The sequence below is a fragment of the Loxodonta africana genome, chromosome 14 (genome assembly GCF_030014295.1).
Source record: "Loxodonta africana isolate mLoxAfr1 chromosome 14, mLoxAfr1.hap2, whole genome shotgun sequence".
Lineage (NCBI taxonomy): Eukaryota > Metazoa > Chordata > Mammalia > Proboscidea > Elephantidae > Loxodonta > Loxodonta africana.
This window is the reverse complement of record NC_087355.1, coordinates 92,393,974-92,413,905: the sequence shown is the minus strand read 5'-3', so window position 1 is coordinate 92,413,905 and position 19,932 is coordinate 92,393,974. Positions and strand designations below refer to the sequence as shown.

Sequence of the window (19,932 nt, the reverse complement as noted above, 5' to 3'; positions counted from 1 at the left end):
TTTCCTTATTTTACAGCATTTCATTTTGGAAATTCTGTGTGCAGGCAGGGAAGAGCCAGGCATGCCCCAAATGCAGGTAACTCGTTAGGTCAATTGAAAATGGATGAGGGTCTAGCATTAAATGGCACCTGTAAGTCAAAATGGATGAGGGTCTTGCGTTAAATGGCACCAGTAAGTCAAGTTGACCTTGCCTTGTTTGCATGTGCAGCCCTGCCAAGCAGTGGTCGCAGGACCTCACAGGCCCAGGACATGCTGGGCGGGTGGTCGAAGGCAAACCCTTCCTCCAGGACCCTGAGGTGGGACATTCCATTCTGGTGAGAGTGCTGAAATGCGACTGAAGGCGCCCGGAGGGGACAGAACCAGTCAAATGGCCCCTGGTGAGCTAGGTAGGCAGGTGGCCCAGGGCCTTTGCCAGTGCCCCCCCCACCCCCCACCATGGGTACAATATGGTCACCCTGAGGGCTCCAGAGTCTGGAGAGTAGAACTTAGAGTCTTGGGGTCCTTGGGGTGCAGTGGGTTTGTATGTGTCTACCCTGGGCCTGGTGGTCTGAGACCCCTGGGAGCTTGTTAAGTGTGTCCTTCCTGGGCCCACAACCCAGGGCCAGGGCAGGGCTAAGAATAGGTTTGTTCAGCGCCTGTATGTGGCTCCCAGACCACTGTGTCAGAGTCAGCAGGGGGCGGGGAGCCCAGCAGGGGCAGAGCAAGGCTGCGGCAGGAGTGAGAAGTCCTCCCTCAGCATGCCCCTCACTGACTTTGCTTGCCCAAGGGGACCAGGAACCTCCTGAGGCCTCCCAGGAAATTGGGGTCTGCCAGGGACAAGGCTGGACCCATTATGTGCTCCCTTCTCTCCCTTAGCCCCACGTGGATTTCCGTGTGTCCTCAGAGGCCCCGGGAGACCAGGTGATGGCAGCAGCTGGGCTCCTGCCAGTGGCAAGACGCCAGGTGAGCTTTTCCCAGGACTGCGAGGCCAGCAGGTTCCCCAATTTTCTCAGACTCAGGGTTCCACGGCAGCATGGACATCTCTGCCATGCCCTGCACTCTGCCCTTGGCTCTCTCTGCAGTCAACCCCAAGTTGGATCACAGCCCTCCCCACCCATTTGCACCTACTCCCTATTGTGGATGTCCAGACTTGGTCCCGTCCTAGTGCAGCCCCTGTCATTTCAGGCTGAGGTGACTTTCGAGGACGTGGCTGTGCTTCTCTCCCAGGAGGAGTGGGACCACCTGGGCCCTGCTCAGCGCGGCCTCTACCGAAACGTGATGATGGAGACTTATGGGAATGTGGTCTCTCTGGGTAAGGCCTCCGAAGGCAGCATGAGCCAGGCTCCCCCTCACACAGACCTTGTCTGTATACAGGGCCAGTGAGTGGGGGCTCCCCAGGGAGGGTGGGGGCCTCGGGGTGAGCTGGTCATGCTCAGTCTGGACAATGACCCTGAGCTCCCAGCATTTGTACCCAATGTTTTCTCCACAGTGCTGAGCCCTGTGCAGGTTTGTCCTGTTCATTATCATGCCCCTGTAGATGGTGTGGGCGGGGGGGCAGGGTGGAAAATAACTGTAAACAGAAGGACTTCCCTCCCCACGAGCAGGACTCCCAGGATCCAAGCCTGACGTGATCTCCCAGCTGGAGCGAGGGGAAGAGCCGTGGGTACTGGGTGGGCACGAGGCTGAAGGGAGAGAGCATCTGAAGAATGGCCATTCAGGTGAGTGAGGGAAGCCGGACCGCCTCACTGAGGGCTGAGCAGTCCTGGCATAGCCATGGGGCAGAGTTCAGAGGATGTGGAAGACCCTGTTCACGCCCAGCCCCTCACTCCTGTGCTGGAGTAAGACTGAGAGCTTATGTGGAACACTGGGAGTGGCTTCTGCCAGGTGCAAGACCACATCAGGCCTCACCTGACAAAGGAAGGTAGAAGACAGGAATGGGAGGAAGTGAGCGTGGTGGTGAATATGGACAGAATGGTAGAGTTGGGTGGAGACAGGGATGGGCGTGGAGGGTGAGGCACAGGCCTGATCGAGGCACAGAAATGGGCCCAGAGCACAGAGTGGGGCTTCTGTCCCTGCCCAGAGAAGACAAAAACTGTTAGCCAGGTCTCTGTCCTCATGGAATGTTCAGATTTTAGAGGTTGCCTGGTTGATTTAGAAAAATATGAAACATACTAAGTGTAGAAGGGAGGTGTCTGGACCTGATACGGTGAAGTGTTAAAAGCATCTGTTTAAGATCAAGAACAAGACAGGATGTTGACCATTCCTGCATCTGTTTACCAATGTACTAGGGACCCCATGTGTGAAATAAGGAAAAATTAATAATAAACAAAAGACTAAAGCTATATATAAAAAAAAAAAGCTATAGGGAGTAAAAAGTCAAGAGAAAAGTTTTTTTTTTTTTTTTTGTACACTTTGAAAACTCAGAAGAATTCCCAGAATATTTTTAGAATGAACAAGAGAGTTTAATAATGTTGCTGGATACAAAAATCAACTATATTTCGAGTCTTCAGCAGAAAACAAAGGTGTGATTTTTTTTAAAAGATAGCATTTACAATACCATCAGAAATATGAAGGACTCAGGAGTTAATCTAACAAAAGAAGGTAAGACCTTTGTGGGGAAAATTATAAAGAAAATGATGGCAGTTACAGATAAATCCAGCCCTGAAGGCAGCATGTGTTCGACTGCAGAAGGGTAACATCTGAGTCTCGGGGTGCAATTTCTGTCAGCCTACTCTACCAGGATGTGGACCCCTTCAGGGTAGGTGGGGACATACCCTCAATGGGCTTCAGCTTCTTGGGTGTGGTAGTTTTCCACTTGAAAGTGGCTACTTATTTCTTAGAGATGTGTGGGCAGGGCTACCGTTGTTACAGTCTGCCTCCTATTGACCTGCAAAACCAGATAGCCTCAGAAGAACAATGAATATGCCAGCCTCAGGGAATTTAATTTTCCAAAGGATGTAAAAGAAGACCTGACATTACATTGTGGAAATCTTACACAGACTTCTTTAAGCTGTTTGCTGACTGCAGCCAGATGGATAAGAAAACACAGGGCACATTTTATAGCCGGCACTGAACCCGGGCTCCGTGGTGGCGGTCTGTGGCCTTGTCTGACTGAGATGTCTTAGACAATGCCCTTTAAATTTGATGCAGAAGTGAGGGTGAAATTTCTCCGTGAGCCTGATAGATTGGAGATTGAGAGGAAGTCTTTGCACAGAAGCAGCTGGTCTCTGCACAGGCCATGGAGGAGGAAGGAGCCGACTGTGTGTTTTAGATTTAACGACGTGCATAGAGCCAGAGACCACCTGCCAGTAGCCTGGGACAGCACCTTGGGTTGTCATCAGAGCAAGCACAGAGCAGAGTGGGGGATATGGAGCATGTGACTTCATTTTAAAGCCAGCACCTGCTCCTGGTGGCTCCTCAGGATGGATAAGTTGCTCACCTACCCAACTGAGTGAATTGCACTTACATGTTGTAACAGCAAATGAAAGGATTTTTCCACTCTCAGAAGTGTTTTGTTGTGACTTCAACTCTGTCCCTTTTGCAGACAACCTCAACGGTGACCACCCTATAACTTGCATGTACCAAGGCAATTTATCCTGTCCTCGGGGTAAGTTTACACCTGATTTTCTTTTTAATGTAGTACAATCCCAGAGGTGTTAATGGTCATGTTAGCATGTAAAGAGGTCTCCCAGGGTACTCGGATTAGAACTTGTGTTACCATTATATAAATTCACTGGATGAGATTAATGGCAGATCAGACATTGTATAAGAAAAGATTAGTGAACTTGAAAACACAGCATTAGAGACTATTGAAAAGAATACAGACTTAAAAAAAAAAAAAAGACCCAACTGTATGCGACCTACGGGAAACGCACTTTAAATATTAAGACACAAATAGGTTAAAAGTAAAAGGATGGAAAAAGGTTTATTCTACCACCAATGAAATTTTTTTAGCGCTAATGAAAGAAAAGCCAAAATGACTATTTTAATATCATAGTAGATTTCAGAGCAAGGAGTATTACCAGGGATTAAAAAAAAGGTCTTTTTGTAATGACAGAGGGGTCACCAAGAGAATATAACAATACTAAACACTTAGGCACCTACTTAGCTTCAAAATACATGAAACGAAAACCATGGAACTGGAAAAAGAAATACAAATGCATGGTTACAGTCAGAGATTTCAACATCACCCTCTCAATAATTCGTAAAACAAGTAGAATGAAAGGACAGCAAGTATATAGTGAACTCGAACAACACCATCAACGAACTTGACTTGATTGACATAGAAAACTCCATCCAGCAACAGTAGAATATACATTCCTTTCAAGTATATGTGAAGATAGAAAATATTATGGGCCATTTAAAAAAAAAAAAAAGCTACAATAAATTTAAAAAGTTAATTCATACAAAGTATGTTCTCCAGTCATAATGGAATTAAATTAAAAATCAGTAACAGAATAATCTCTGGAAAATCCAACATCTAAATAACTCATGGGTCAAAGAGAAAATTAGAAAGAATTTTGAACTAAATAAAAATGAAAATAAAATATATCAAAATTTATGGTATGCATCTAAAGCAGTATTTGTAGATTTTTAAAGCACTAAAACACTTAGGAAATAAGAAAGGCCTTGAATCAGTGACCTCAGCTTTCACTTTGTTGTCGTTATTAGGTGCCCTTGAGTTGGTTCTGACTCATAACGACCCTATGTACAACAGAGCGAAACCTTACCTAGTCCTGCACCATCCTTAAAATCTTTGCTACGTTTGAGCCCATTGTTGCAGCCACTGTGTCAGTCCATCTCGCTGAGGGTCTTCCTCTTTTTTGCTGATCCTCTACTTTCTTAAAGCTTTCACTTTAACAAACTAGAAAAAGAAGACCAAATGAAACCCAGAGTAACCAGAAAAAGAAGGAAATATGAGGATCAGAGCAGAAATCAGTGAAACAGAATTGCCGTATCTCTGGTCAGACTGATCGTGAAACAAAGAAAGAAGACACAAATAACTCATTAGGAATGAAAGGGGTGATACGACTAAAGATCCTATAGATACAAAAAGAGTTACGAACATTCTTATTCCAGCATATTTGATAGCTTAGATGAAATAGACTAATTCATTGAAAGACACAAAACACCAAAGTTCACTAAAGAAATGAATAACCTTAATAGCCCTGTATCTATTAAGGAAATTGAGCTTGTATTTAAAACATCTTTCCACAAAGAAAACACCAAGCCTAAATGGCTTCCCTGGCAAATTCAACTAAATATTTAAGGAGAAAATAATGCTAGTTCTTACAAACGCTTCCAAAAAATTGAAGGAGGAAATACCTTTGAACTGGTTCTATGAGGCCAGTGTTGCTGTGTTACCAAGACCAGAAAAAGACACTACAAAAAAGAAAAACAAAACTACAAACTAAAGTCTCTCAGGAACATATGGCTCAAAAATTCTAAATCAAAAATTTAGTGAGTAGAATTCAACGATATATAAAAAAGATAATACATGATGCTCAAGAGGGATTTATTGTAAATATGTAGGGTTGGCTTAACACCTAAAAAAAAAAAAAAAAAAACAGTATTGGAATGCAGACTGTGACAAATGACTCTAACTGTATCACGAATGTATGAAAAAGTCAGGCTCCAGGGGATGGATTAAAAAGAAACTGACCTATGTAACTTTGGAAAACTGTTTTGATATGGGACCCTGTAAGTCTGAAGACAGATGAATTATACATAAGCATTATATTCCAGTTGGTAAATTTGTTCCTCATGGAGGTGGTTGTTGTTACATGCCATCAAGTTGATTCTGACTCATAGCGACCCTATGCACAATAGAAGGAAACACTGCCCAGTCCTGTGCCATCCTCACAATTATTGCTGTGCTTGAGCCCATTACTGCAGCTGTTGTGTCAGTCCATCTCATTGAGGCTCTTCCTCTTTTTTCCTGACCCTCTACCAAGTATTACGTCCTTCTCCAGGGACTAACCCCTCCTGACAACATGTCCGAAGTACGTGAGACGTAGTCTTGCCATCCTTGCTTCTAAGGAGCATTCTGGTTGTACTTCTTCCAAGACAGATTTGTTCGTTCTTTTGGCAGTCCATGATATATTCAATAATCTTTGCCAACACCATAATTCAAAGGCATCAGTTCTTCTTTGGTCTTCCTTATTCCTCATTGTCCAGTTTTTGCATGCATGTGAGGTGATAGAAAACACCGTGGTTTGGATCAGGTGTACCTCAGTCCTCAAGGTGACATCTTTGCTTTTTAGCACTTTAAACAGATCTCTTGCAACCGATTTGCCCAATGCAATGCGTCTTTTGATTTCGTGACCTCTGCTTCCATGGGTGTTGATTGTGGATCCAAGTAAAATGAAATCCTTGACAACCTCAATCTTCTCTCCGTTTATCTTGATGTTGCGTATTGGTCCAGTCATGAGGATTGTTGTTTTCTTTATGTTGAAGTGTAATCCATACTGAAGGCTGTGGTCTTTGATCTTCATCAGTAAGTGCTTCAAGTCCTCTTCACTTTCAGCAAGCAAGGTTTTGTCACCTGCATAATTCATGTTGTTAATGAGTCTTCCTCCAATCCTGATGCCCTGTTCTTTTTCATATAGTCCAGCTTCTCGGATTATTTGCTCAGCCTACAGATTGAATAAGTACAGGGAAAGGATACAACCTTGACACATACCTTTCCTGACTTTAAACCATGTAGTATCCCCTTGTTCTGTTCAAACAACTGCTTCTTGATGCATGTACAGATTCCTCATGAGTACAATTAAGTGTTCCGGAATTCCCATTCTCTGCAGTGTTATCCATTATTTGTTATGATCCACACAGTCGAATGCCTTAGCATAGTCAGTAAAACACAGGCAAACATCTTTTTGGTGTTCTCTGCTTTCAGCCAGGATCCATCTAACGTCAGCAATGATATCCCTGGTTCCACATCCTCTTTGAAATCCAGCTTGAATTTCTAGCACTTCCCTGTTGATACACTGCTGCAGCCACTTTTGAATGATCTTCAGCAAAAGTTTGCTTGCATGTGATAATAATGATACTGTTTGATAATTTCCACATTCGGTTGGACCCCACCTTTCTTGAGAATAGGCATAGATATGGATCTCTTCCAGTCAGTTAGCCAGGTAGCTGTTTTCCAGATTTCTTGGCGTAGACAAGTGAGCATATCCAGTGCTGCATCCATTTGTTGAAACATCTCAGTTGATAGTCCATCAATTCCTGGAGCCTTGTTTTTCACCAATGCCTTCAGTGCAGCTTGGACTTCTTCCTTCAGTACCATTGGTTCCTGGTCATATGCTACCTACTGCAATGGTTGAACGTCGACCTTTATTGGTATAGTGATTCTGTGAATTCCTTCCAGCTTCTTTTGAGGCTTCCTGCGTTGTCTAATATTTTCCCCGTAGTATCCTTCAGTGTTGCAACTTGAGGCTTAAATTTTTTCTTCACCTCTTTCAGCTTGCAAAATGCTGAGCATGTTCTTCCTTTTTGGTTTTCTATCTCTAGCTCTTTGCTCAAGTCATCATAATACTTTGCCTCCCCGAGCCTCAATTTGAAATCTGCTGTTCAGCTCTTTTACTTCATTTTTTCCTTTTGCTTTAGCTACTTGATGTTCAAAAGCGAGTTTCAGAGTCTCACGGAAGTAGAGATTAATAATTCTGAAATTGCGTTACATGCATGTTGAGGTTGAACAAGTAAGTAAGTATTTGGTAGATCGTGGGAGACAAGTTTCGCACTGGAGAGGGAAGTTACAGATAATCAAGAAAGAAAGGTGAGAATAAACCCAGCGGTAGGTACTAGATTAGTGCTGGAGACAAGAGTATGAGCTCATGCGTAGCTTAATGAATAAATAAGTGTGTGTACCTGCGTCTGTGTCCACAGATGAGTAGCTATAGAAAGAATTACAGATATGTGTGTACGTGGGTAGTATACATATGTATATTACCTAGCTCTGTCTGTTGAGAGGGCCTAGAGGCATCGACAGCTTGTAGCAACGAGCACACCTAGAGCTCAGATCTTGGTTTCTTCATAAATAAATAAAAAGCACCAGGGTTCCCTGAAGAAATGGTTGATTCTAGGGCTGGGGCAGGGAAAACTAAGATGACCCTGGGCCATAATATAGTACCAGAAACTAAGGAAGTACTCAAAAAAAAAAAAAAAGATATGGACATGTCAAAGGAACACATAAGCCAACCTGAAAGGGCTCCTAACAGTCAATGCTGGAACAATTTGAGCAACAAAGTCAATATGTAGCATTGGATTATAATCTAAAGTATAAAATTAATATACACAAGTCCATATTGATATTAAAAACTCCTGCATATATATATATATAAAAGGGAAGAGAAATTTTTCTTACAGAAGACTTCCAAGTAATATGCATAGAATGGCATCTTTCCAGGAAGTGGAACTTGATGTTTGCCCCTTCAGGGTAGCTAGACTTAGTGACTCATTTCCAAAGACTAGAGTTTGGAAAGACAGACATAAGTATTCCTCAAAGCTGTCAAGGTCATGATAAACAAGGAAAGACTGAGAAACTACCACAGACCAGATGAGGCTAAGGAGACATGACAACTAAATGCAATGTGATACCTGAAGAAATGGGTGAAATCCAAATAAAGCCTGGAATTTAGTTAATAACAATGCACTAATGTTGGTTTCTTAGTTTGACAGATGTACCAGTGTGATGTAAGTTCTTAATAAAAGAGAAAACTGGGTGAGGGGTATAAGGGAACTCTGTGCTATCATTGCAGCTTCTCTGTAATTTAAAATTACTTCTGTTGAGCAATCAGATGTTGACAGGGTCAATTTGGGCAAGTCAAACTGAAAATAACAATCAAGCCTTTATTCACTTACTGCTACAGTACAAACAAGAGGCAAAAGAGGTGCCAGCTCCCTAGTGTTCCTTTTCCCCACAGAATAGTACCAGGTGAGGGTCTGTTGGATGCAGTGCAGATAAGGAGAATTGTCTCACTGCTGAGGATCACTTTTTATGAACCCATGTACTAGGAGGAGGGAGGGGGGAAGGGCTAGAAGTAGAAAGGTACTGAGTCAAGGTGAAAAAAAGTGCCTCAGCCAAGGTCCCCAATAAGGAGGCCTCTGAATGGAGGCATCTGGGCTAGGAATGCAGATATGAGTGTGAACATGGCTGGCTGGGGTGGGGTGAGTCCTTGATTACATTTCTCTCCAGAAAACTAGAATGCACTGGCTATGTACCAAGTCTAGTGTGGGGAAACCAGCTTCCCCTCATGAGGTCTGCCAAGAAAAGCCTTGTAATTGCCTATGGTCAGACCTGAAAGAAATGATTATACACACAAGATTTTGGCCTGGAACCAGACTCCCCAATTCCAAAATAAAAAGTGTATTCAAAAAAATTATATAATTCACTATATTAACAGAATAAAAAAGAAAAGCATTTTACTAAATCCAACATCCATTCTTCTTTAAAACTCTCAGAAAACTAGGGATAGAAGAGTACCTCCTCAACCTGATAAAGGTATCTATGAAATACCTACAACTAACATCATACTTACTGGTAAAGGATTGAATGCTTTCTCCCTGACATGAAGAACAAAGCAAGAATGCCTGCTCTCCCACTTCTGTTCAGCATTGTACTAGTGGTTCTAGCCAGTGCAATAAGGCAAGAAAAGGAAATAAAAGGCATCCAAATTAGAAAATCATGTTTGGAAATGGCATGATCATATTCGTAGAAAATCCTGTGGAATCTACAAAAATCCTGTTAGAATAAGTGAATTTAGCATATTTGAAGGCTGTAAGATCAATGTACAAAAATTAATTGTATTCTGTATACCAGCAATGGATAATCAAGAATTGAAATTTAAAACAATATCATTTAAATGCCACAAAAAATAGAAAATACTTGGGAATAAATGTAACAAAAGGTGTGTGTTATAGATTGAGTCAAGTCCCCCAAAAAAGATATGTTGAAATTCTAACCCCTGTACCTGTGAATGTGATCTTCTTTGGAAATAGGTTGTTTCTTTGAAGATGTTATTAAATTAAGGAGGACATACCAGAGTAGGGTGGGTTCTAATCCCTTGTGAGTGGTATCTTACAAAAGGGGAGAAAAGACAGGGGACAGAGTTCCACAGAGGTATGACAGATGCCATGTAAAGATTCATCTAAAAGCCAAGGAACCCAATAAATGTCCAGGACTGCCAGAAATTGGAAGAGACAATGAAGGATCTTCCCCACAGCAGACAGAGCATGGCCTGCCAATGTCCTGAATTCAAGCTCCTAGCCTCCAGAACTGTAAGACAATAATAAATTTTTTTAAAGCCACCCCCTCTGTGGTATTTGTTATAGCTAAGACAGTGAACAAAGATCCCTGGTGATACGATGGATAAACACTTGGCTGCTAACTGAAAGGTTAGTAGTTCAGACCCACTGACTAGCTCTGCAGGAGATAGACCTACCAGTCTGCTTCCATAGAGATAACAGTGAAGAAGACCCCATGGGGCAGTTCTACTCTGTGACGTGGGGTCACTGTGAGTTGGAATCAGCTCGACGGCACTTAACAACAGTAAGACAGTGTACAAGTGTACTAAGACAGTGTTCAAGACCTATACAATGAAAAATACAAAACATTGGTGAGAGAAAGAAGAACTAATAAATTAAAAATACACTATGTTCATGGGTTGGAAGACTCATTAAGATGTCATTCCCAAATTGATCTCTAGATTTGATGCAATTCCAGTCAAAATCTGAGGTTTTTTGTTTGTTTCTTTCTTTTCTTTTTGTAGAAATTGACAAGCTAATTCTAAAATTCATGGGGAAATTCAGAGTACCTGGAATAATGAAAATGAGTTTGGGGGAAAAAAAGGAAGGTGTACAGTACCTGACTTCAAGACTTATTATGAAGCTTCAACAATCAAGACAGTGTGGTATTGGTGTCAAAATAGAACAATTTAGCAATAGAACAGAATAGAGGATCTAGAAATAGATCCATGCACATTGTCAAAAATTGATTTTGATTAAGGTGGAAAGGCAATTCAGTGGAGAAAGGAAGTTCTTTTCAACAAATACTGCTAGATATGGGAAAAAAATCCTGATTTACACCTCCTATCATTTTTTTTATCATAAACAAAATTTAACTTAAAATGGATCATAGACCTAAATATAAAACCTAAAACTATAAAACTTTTAGAAGAAAAAATATGAGAAAATTTGCGATGTTGGGTTAGACAAAAGATTTCTTAAATAAAATACCAAAAGCACAATACGTTAAATAAAAATTTGATAAATTTTACTTTTTCAAAATTAAGAACATCTGCTCTTCAAAAGACTGTTAAGTGAAAAAGCAAGACACACTCTGGAAAACAGTATTATAAAAGCAAAGAATGAATAAAATTGAGATACCAGTTGCCTCTGAGGAGACAGAATAAATAGGTCAGGGGCACAGTGGACTTCCAAGATTGTGATAACATTTTTCTTCTTAGATAATGGATAGGTGAGTGTTCATTCTATCATTTTTCTTTGTATCTTTTTAAATTGCTTTATGAGGCCTTTCACACACCAAACAATTCACTCATTTAAAGTATACAATTAAATTGCTTTTAGTATAATTGTAAAGATGACATAGCGTTGTCAAACCTCGTCTAACTTCACAAGGGACAGGAGAGAGAATCAAGATCATCAGCCTAAGGCTGATTCCTATGAGGTGGAGGTAAGACATGCCTCCTCTCTCCAAACTTTTTACCAATTTTGACACCAGCCATCCCTCCCATGGCACCCTCTGCTTCTCTGCTAGGTTCGATGATTCCTTGCAGTGGCCACACAGAATTCACAGACTGTACTCACAGTTACAGAGTTTATTAGGGAAGTAACAGGTTATAAGTCAGGATCAGAAACAACTCAGGATACAGTTTTTGGTCAGGACAACTTCTTGGCCATGCCCAGGCAGGCCTCTCTCTTGGCCCTCAGCCTTCAGCCTGACCTCTGCCATGCTTGGGCAAGTGTTACGGCTCTTGAGCTCTGTCAGTAAGTGCCCGGAGGCACCCCACTTCGCCAGCAAGCCTCCTGCCTGGAGGCGCTCAGCTCTGTCCTCTATGGATCAGCACACCCACAGTAGCCACCTCACTCCATGAACCAGGAACCCTACTATACTGTCTCGTGCTGGTCTCCTGATTCTGCTGCTGCCATTTCTCTGCTACTGGATTCAGCTGTGGTTGCCGCCACTTCTCGGCATCTAGCACCTTCTCCAATGTTACAGCTCTCTCTACTGGGTCTAGGAGGTTCTCAGCACAGGGACCCTGAGTCCAAAAGATGCACTCTGCTGCTGGCTGTTCTTGATGGTAGAGATCCCCTCTTCTCTGCCTCTGGGATTGGCTCCCTTTAAGCCTAGTGGGATGGCAAAACTGACCAACTCCCTCTCTAGGGTTCCATGTACCTTATTTGCATTGGCAAAAACCCTTTAGTCCCTTTGGTGGGCCACAAGTACCTTATTTGCATAGTTTCAATCATTTCGTGGGAGTTACGAGACTATGTATGGCTAGAAGAGCTATATTAAGTAATTCACTGCACTGCAATATTCACAGAGTTGTGCAGCCATCATAATTTTAGAATATTTTCATCACCTTCAAAAAAACTTCAGACCCTTTAACACCCCATCACATCCTGTCCCCCAATCCAAGCCTTAGACTACCACTAATCTATGTTCCATCTCTATAGATTTGCCTGTTCTGGACATTATCTATAAATGCAGTCATACAATATATGGTCTTTTGTGATTGACTTTCATGTAGCATAATGTTTTCAAGGTTCGTCCATTTATCAGTACTTCACTACTTTTTATTGCCTATAGGGTCGCTATGAGTTGGCATCAACTCGACGGCACTGGGTTTGGTTTTTTTTTTTTGGTTATATTCCACTTTATGGACTTACGATACATTGTATATCCATTCATCAGCTAATGAACATTTGGGTTGTTCTCATATTCTCATTCTGGAATGCCGCTCATTTATACTACAATTTTTTAAAAAATGCCATCCATATATCTGTGGTCCTAAACACTAGCACACGGCCACCTAAGATGCATCAATTGGTCTCAACCCACCTGCAGCAAAGGAGAATGAAGAACACCAAAGACACAAGGTAATTACGAGCCCAAGAGACAGAAAGGGCCACATAAACCAGGGACTACATCAGCCTGAGACAAGAAGAACTAGATGGTGCCTGGCTACAACCGATGACTGCCCTAACTGGGAACACAACAGAGAACCCCTGAGGGAGCAGGAGAGCAGTGGGATACAGACCTCAGATTCTCATATGAAGACCAGACTTAATGGTCTGACTGAGACTAGAAGGACCCTGGAGGTCATGGTCCCCAGACCTTCTGTTAGCCCAAGACTGACCATTCCCAAAGCCAACTCTTCAGACAGGGCTTGGACTAGACTATGGGATAGAAAATGATACTGGTGAGGAGTGAGCTTCTTGGATCAAGTAGACACATGAGAGTATGTGGGCAGCTCCTGTCTGGATGGGAGATGAGAGGGCAGAGGGGGTCCGAAGCTGGCCGAATGGACACAAAAATAGAGAGTGGAAAGAAGGAGTATGCTGTCTCATTAGGGGGAGAGCAACTAAGAGTATATAGCAAGGCGTATATAAATTTTTGTGTGAGAGACTGACTTGATTTGTGAGCTTTCACTTAAAGCACAATGAAAAAAAAATTTTTTAATGCCGTCCCTAGAGAGAACTTTGGAAAGGCAGTGGTGATAGCACTAGGGGTAGTGTTGGCATTCAAGGCTCAGTGTTGAAACTGGACACTATAGGAAGAGACCCATGAATCTTTCACCTTCGGGAAAACATAAAGGCCCTAACTACATGTCCCGTGGTCAACTTTTACTCCTTCTAGCCCTGATGTGGGACCAGCTCCATGTGTTGTGAGTCCTTATGAAGATCATTTCCTGACCACGGCCCATCCTCCAAATCAGTGCCTTTTCCCGTTGTGCACTCTCAATCTTCAAGTGATATCTTGTATCCTCAATGACACAATCTCTAGATTTAATAAACAAGCATCCTCAGCACCCCAGCCCCCCTCAACCAGCACCTTGACTTCAGTGCAGGAACATCTCTAGCTCAGCTCTTCTTCACCATCTACACTGCCACTCCTGTGCAGGCCTCGTCTCTGCCTAAACTTAGCAACAAAATCCCATCACATCCTTGAGACTATCTTGGCATCTCCTGCCTGGAGGGGAGATGAGAGGGTGGAGGGGGTTAGAAGCTGGCGAAAAGGACATGAAAAGAGAGAGTGGAGGCAGAGCAGACTGTCTCATTAGGGGGAGAGTAGTTGGGAGTGTGTAGCAAGGTGTATATGGGTTTTTGTGTGAGAGACTGACTTGATTTGTTAACTTTCACTTAAAGCACAATAGAAATTTTTTTTTTTTTTTAATCCCATCACATCTCTGTGTCTCCAGTCTTGGCCCCATTGTCATGGATTGAATTATGTCCTCCAAAAAATATGTTTCAACTTGGTTAGGCCATGATCCCCAGTATTCTGTGGTTGTCCTCCATTTTGTGATTTTATATGTATTATAAATCAATCTCTGCCTGTGGTTAAAGAGGATCAGGGTAGAGTGTAACGCCCTTGCTTAGATCACATCCCTGATCCAATGTACAGGGAGCTTCCCTGGTGTGTGGCCTGCACCACCTTTTATCTTACAAAAGGTGAAAGAAGCAGGCACAGAGTTGGGGACCTCATACCACCAAGAAGGCAATGCCAAGCGCAGAGTGCATCCTTTGGACCTGGGGTTCCTGCGCAGAGAAGCTCCTTGACTAGAGAAGATTGATGACAAGGACCTTCCTCCAGAGCCAACAGAGAAAGCTGTCCCCTGAAGCTGACACCCTGAATTTGGACTTGAACCCTACTAGACTGTGAGAGAATAAATTTCTCTTTGTTATAGCCATCCACTTGTGATATTTCTGTTACAGCAGCACGAGATGACTAAGACATCCATCAGTGCATTTTCCACACAAAATTAGCTTCCACAAATAAAAAATCACAGACCACCCCCTACCCCACCCCCCACAGAATGTAAGCCTATTGGTTCTTTGTTGGCCCCAGGACTACATCCCACTGGTGACCTGCATAAAATAGCTCGCACCTCTCCCCTACAGTTTCTAGACCAGGCTTCCCATCTACGTGCTGCTGCTACCTGCTCTGCAGGGGTCCCCAAATCTTGCATTTATTCCCTCTCCAAATGGCCTCTGTAAACTTGGTCCACATGAGAATTCCAAGGAGAGCAGGTCACAGGCAGCAATGAGCTGTTACTGGGCTGCTGCCTGTGCTTCTTACATGTGTGCACTTAGCGTAGGAGAATGGCCTCAAACTAGGGTTTATGTCATCGTCTTAAACTCTGCTCTTTGCCTTGATGTGTTCCTGTTTAAATACATGTCATCTCCCATTTCTAGTTGGTTGTCCCCCGTGCCCCTTCACCAGCAAAGCCAGCTCCAGAGTTGTGCTTACTCTGCATTTGTGAATAGCATTAACATTTTCACTTTGGATTTGTTGTTTCAGAATGTGAAACCAAGGAAGACAACCAAAATAGGGGTTTGAGTCTGAAGTCATTAATTTCAGAGGAAATAACAGTGACTCTGGGGAAAACTCCCACGGGGATGATTGATCAAGAATACAATGAAATTGAAAGAAGCTCCCATCTGGGTTCAAACCCCATTGGCTATAGGGAAGTTCAGGTCTTGAGTCAGAGCTTGCCCCTTACTCGGCATCCAGTGGTTCCTAATGGAGAGAAACCCTACAAGTGCATTGAATGTGGGAAATCCTTTGGTCGGAGCTCCCATCTCCTTCAACATCAGAGAATCCACACTGGAGAGAAACCCTACGTATGCAGTGTATGCAGGAAGGCCTTCAGCCAGAGCTCAGTTCTCAGTAAACACAGGAGAATTCACACGGGAGAGAAACCTTATGAGTGTAAAGAATGTGGGAAAGCCTTCAGAGTGAGCTCGGACCTTGCCCAGCATCATAAAATACACACAGGAGAGAAGCCTCATGAATGTCTTGAATGTCGGAAGTCCTTCACTCAGCTCTCGCATCTTATCCAGCACCAGCGGATCCACACAGGAGAAAGGCCTTATGTGTGTCCATTGTGTGGGAAAGCCTTCAACCACAGCACCGTGCTGCGGAGCCATCAAAGGGTACACACCGGTGAGAAGCCTCATGAGTGCAGTGAATGTGGGAAGACCTTCACTGTGAAGAGGACACTCATCCAGCATCAGAGGATCCACACTGGAGAGAAGCCTTACACGTGCAGTGAGTGTGGGAAGGCCTTCAGCGACCGCTCAGTCCTCATTCAACATCACAATGTCCACACCGGGGAAAAGCCCTATGAGTGCAGTGAGTGTGGGAAAACCTTCAGCCACCGATCCACCTTGATGAATCACGAGCGGATCCACACTGAGGAGAAGCCCTATGAGTGCTATGAGTGTGGGAAGGCCTTTGTTCAGCACTCACACCTGATTCAGCACCAGAGGATTCACACCGGGGAGAAACCCTACGTGTGCGGCGAGTGTGGACATGCCTTCAGTGCACGCAGATCTCTAATTCAACATGAGAGAATCCACACAGGCGAGAAGCCCTTCGAGTGCATGGAATGTGGCAAAGCCTTCAGCCTGAAAGCAACTCTAATTGTGCACCTGAGGACCCACACAGGTGAGAAGCCCTATGAGTGCAATAGCTGTGGGAAGGCCTTCAGCCAGTACTCTGTGCTCATCCAGCACCAGAGGATCCACACGGGTGAGAAGCCCTATGAGTGTGGGGAGTGTGGGCGTGCCTTCAACCAACATGGACATCTGATCCAGCACCAGAAAGTGCACAAGAAGCTGTAACCCTCAACTGCCACAAGCAATGGGAAGAGTCCACACCCAGAGAAATGTCATGCACACAGCACTGTGAAAAGCCTTCAGCTCAGGAGAAGCTTCTGTTAACTCTGCAGAAAACCATCTATGGTGATTCAGTGTCTGAAAATAACTCCAAAGAGAAGCTCTGGGCATGTCCTTCCTATGGAAAAACTTCAGAGGATGCCTGGGGTTTCTTTCAGCGTCTCACAGTTATATTGGAGAGTAACTGCAACGTTGGAGTAAATTTTGGTAAAGACTTACCCATAATTATTTCCTTATTTAACAAGAGAGGGTTCATTTAAAGTGGGTATCTAAGGGAAGTTAAGATATAAGGACAGCTGTCACAATAAAACTCTTATATTCTAAATAAAGTTTTTTCTCATAGAACATTACATGTGTTTCCTAAATATAACTGATCATTCTAATTTTTGCACTGGAAATTAGAATGTCCATTTTCAGTATTCTGTTAGCACAATAAAGTGCTGTGTAGATAAGTGATAGAAAATATATACACCTACTCCTCACTTATCGTCTATAACATTATCCAACATTTCACATTTACAGCAATAGTAAAAATCTACTATCCGACTATTTGGTGCATTAACAACATATGTCTGGCAATATCGAGTGCCAAGATACAAGGTGAGAGTGATGCTGGCTGTGATGGTTAAAGTTATGTGTCAACTTGGCTGGGCTGTGATTCTCAGTGGTTTAGCAGTTATGTAATGACATTTTATGTAATGATGTGATCATCCTCCATTTTGTGAGCTTATGTGATCATCTTCCATTTTTGCATAATGCAGATTTTCACATAATGATCTGGTCTTTGGAACCTAACCATGTCAGTAAGTGAGGCGTGGGTGTATTATCAAGTGTTATCATGTAAAATGACTGGAAATTCTACACATGTAAAATCACCTATTTTGTATGAAAAAAGAAGAAAAAGTCTAGATATACATTAGGGAGAGATGTAAACTTATAAAATTTTTTATCTGGTGCTTTAATTTTATTCAAGATCAGAAGGAATATCAACTTCTTAGTGAAAATTCAACTCAAAATGGATATTATCCTCAAAACCCACCCTTATAAACTGCAAACTCTATGCCCCAGAGACCAGAGGGCATCGCAGGCCTATGAGCCCCATGCAGGTGCAGGAGGGGAGCTCCACACTCAGAGCCCAGACCCCACAGCTGCTACACCAATTGCGTGCCTCTTTAAAGCTTACAATGTTCTGTTTTTTAAGTTACTAAAAAGACAGTATTTGGGTGCACATTTTTAAAACAACCATATTCTCAAATTCAAATAGCTTTGCTTTTTTTTTTCCTAGGTTTACTGTTCATATTCATGTGTTTGAGGGTTGTTTTTTCACTTTTTACTGAAATGAAAAAGAATTTAGTAACTATTGCCATATACTACGATGAATCGATTTATTCACAATTAAAATTTTGTGTTCAGCTTGTTCAAAATTATTTGCTCTGCTGTAAGGGATACAACGGTTGTAATTTAATTTGGGTAGGAGCTATTTCTCCTAGCAGCAAGCCACAAAAGAAACAAATATTTCATGAGATTCAGACCACTTTCAGCTTCTCAAGATGTTAAGTACCTATTAGAAGGAGGAAGGTTTTTTTTCCCTCTTTTGAAAAGAGTTACCAGCTTCTGTGTAAAATGAGGCACTAAGGCGTTGATCTTCAAGTCCACAGCAATACACTGTGATGTGGGCAAGAGCTGGCATTGCCTTCTCTGTGAAGACACTGCCTAGAGGAGTTGAGATCACCAAGGTGCTACTTCAGAGAGGAGCTATGATTACTGAGGTGTCATTTCAGAGAGAGATGAGATCATTGAGATGTTACTTCAGAAGAGCTGAGGTAACTGAGATGTTGCCTCAGAAGTTCCCCACAAAAGGAAGACACAGATCCTACTGGATTGAGTCCACAGCTGGCAGATCATTCAGTGGCTCCTGTTCACAGTCTGCCACAACTCAGGCCACCATTTCTACATCATGTGGACGAGTTAGAGACAAAGTCATATTCCATCAAGATGAGCATAAAAGTTGGATTAGATTCAGTATACAGAAATACTTGTTTAGTAAGTCACTCTATATGTCACAGGACAACTTAAGTTACATAGTATGAGTCATTATGGATTGCTAAATCCTCCAATAACTAGGGGTTGACCCTAAATAGTTCTCAGGAAAATCTTTATGAAATGTATATTTTGCTTTCCTGCCTTCTTAAACAGAGTGTGCTAAAATTAAAAATCATTCTCACTTTCTGCCTTGGGTTTCCCCTGAGCCATTGGTGAGCATGCAGGGCTCAGGTGTTGATTGGACCAGGAAGTGGACTTTGGTGCCCCTCTCCCTGGGGAGGATCCCCAGGCCACATATTCAACACTCACCTCTTCCTCTCCAAGGAGCAGGAGGCAACACACCACCTTCCTGAACATGTGAACATCTCCCTTTCTGGGACATGTCATCAGAAGCCAAAACAACGCTTGGAGTCCCACTCACTGATAACAAGTCGCCTCAGCCATTACCTCCCACCTCTGTCTCGTCAGCAGCATTCCATACTTATTTTGGATTTTTTAATTTCTTTTCAGATATATCTACATGTTATGTATTTAAATCTCTGTTACTTCTCCGTCAACTACTAAGAATTTGTTATTTAGTTCTCTTCAATTTTTTCTATGATTTTAGAGAACATTTTAGTCCATCCGGAATTCAGTTTTGTATACTGTGTATAAGCTAATATTTTCCAATAAAAAAGCAATGACTAAATATTTGTGATTAAAGGAAGATAAGTTACTTTGGCATAAAGATGTCCAACAAATCAGTGATCATAGAACCCATAAAACCCATTGCCATCGAGTCACACGACCCCATAGGACAGGGTAGAACTGCCCCATAGAGTTTCCAAGGAGCGCCTGGTGTATTTGAACTGCTGACCTTTTGGTTAGCAGCCATAGCACTTAACCACTACACCACCAGGGTTTCCGATCATAGAACATAAATAGGCAATTCTCAATAAATGGAAATACAACTAGAAAACTGAAAAAGGCTTAAGTGTGCCAATCCTAAAA

The 19,932-nt window shown here is 42.6% G+C and overlaps 1 protein-coding gene across 8 annotated transcripts in view; it reads left to right on the top strand.

The window, feature by feature from the left end:
- The window catches only part of ZNF250 (zinc finger protein 250), a 30,242-nt gene extending 10,586 nt beyond the window's left edge, over window positions 1-19,656 (top strand). For 2 of the 8 annotated variants that reach the window (XM_023542084.2, XM_023542085.2), the window contains 6 exons: window positions 45-76; window positions 856-942; window positions 1,165-1,291; window positions 1,584-1,697; window positions 3,524-3,586; window positions 15,521-19,655. In XM_023542084.2, coding sequence (XP_023397852.1) covers window positions 45-76; window positions 856-942; window positions 1,165-1,291; window positions 1,584-1,697; window positions 3,524-3,586; window positions 15,521-16,845 — 1,748 coding nt within the window. In that variant the 3' untranslated portion in view covers window positions 16,846-19,655. Of the gene's footprint in view, window positions 1-16; window positions 77-208; window positions 387-855; window positions 943-1,164; window positions 1,292-1,583; window positions 1,698-3,523; window positions 3,587-15,520 lie in introns of all 8 variants that reach the window. The other 6 variants (XM_064268292.1, XM_023542089.2, XM_064268294.1 and 3 more) reach the window with 5 other exon arrangements.
- Window positions 19,657-19,932: the final 276 nt, after the last annotated feature.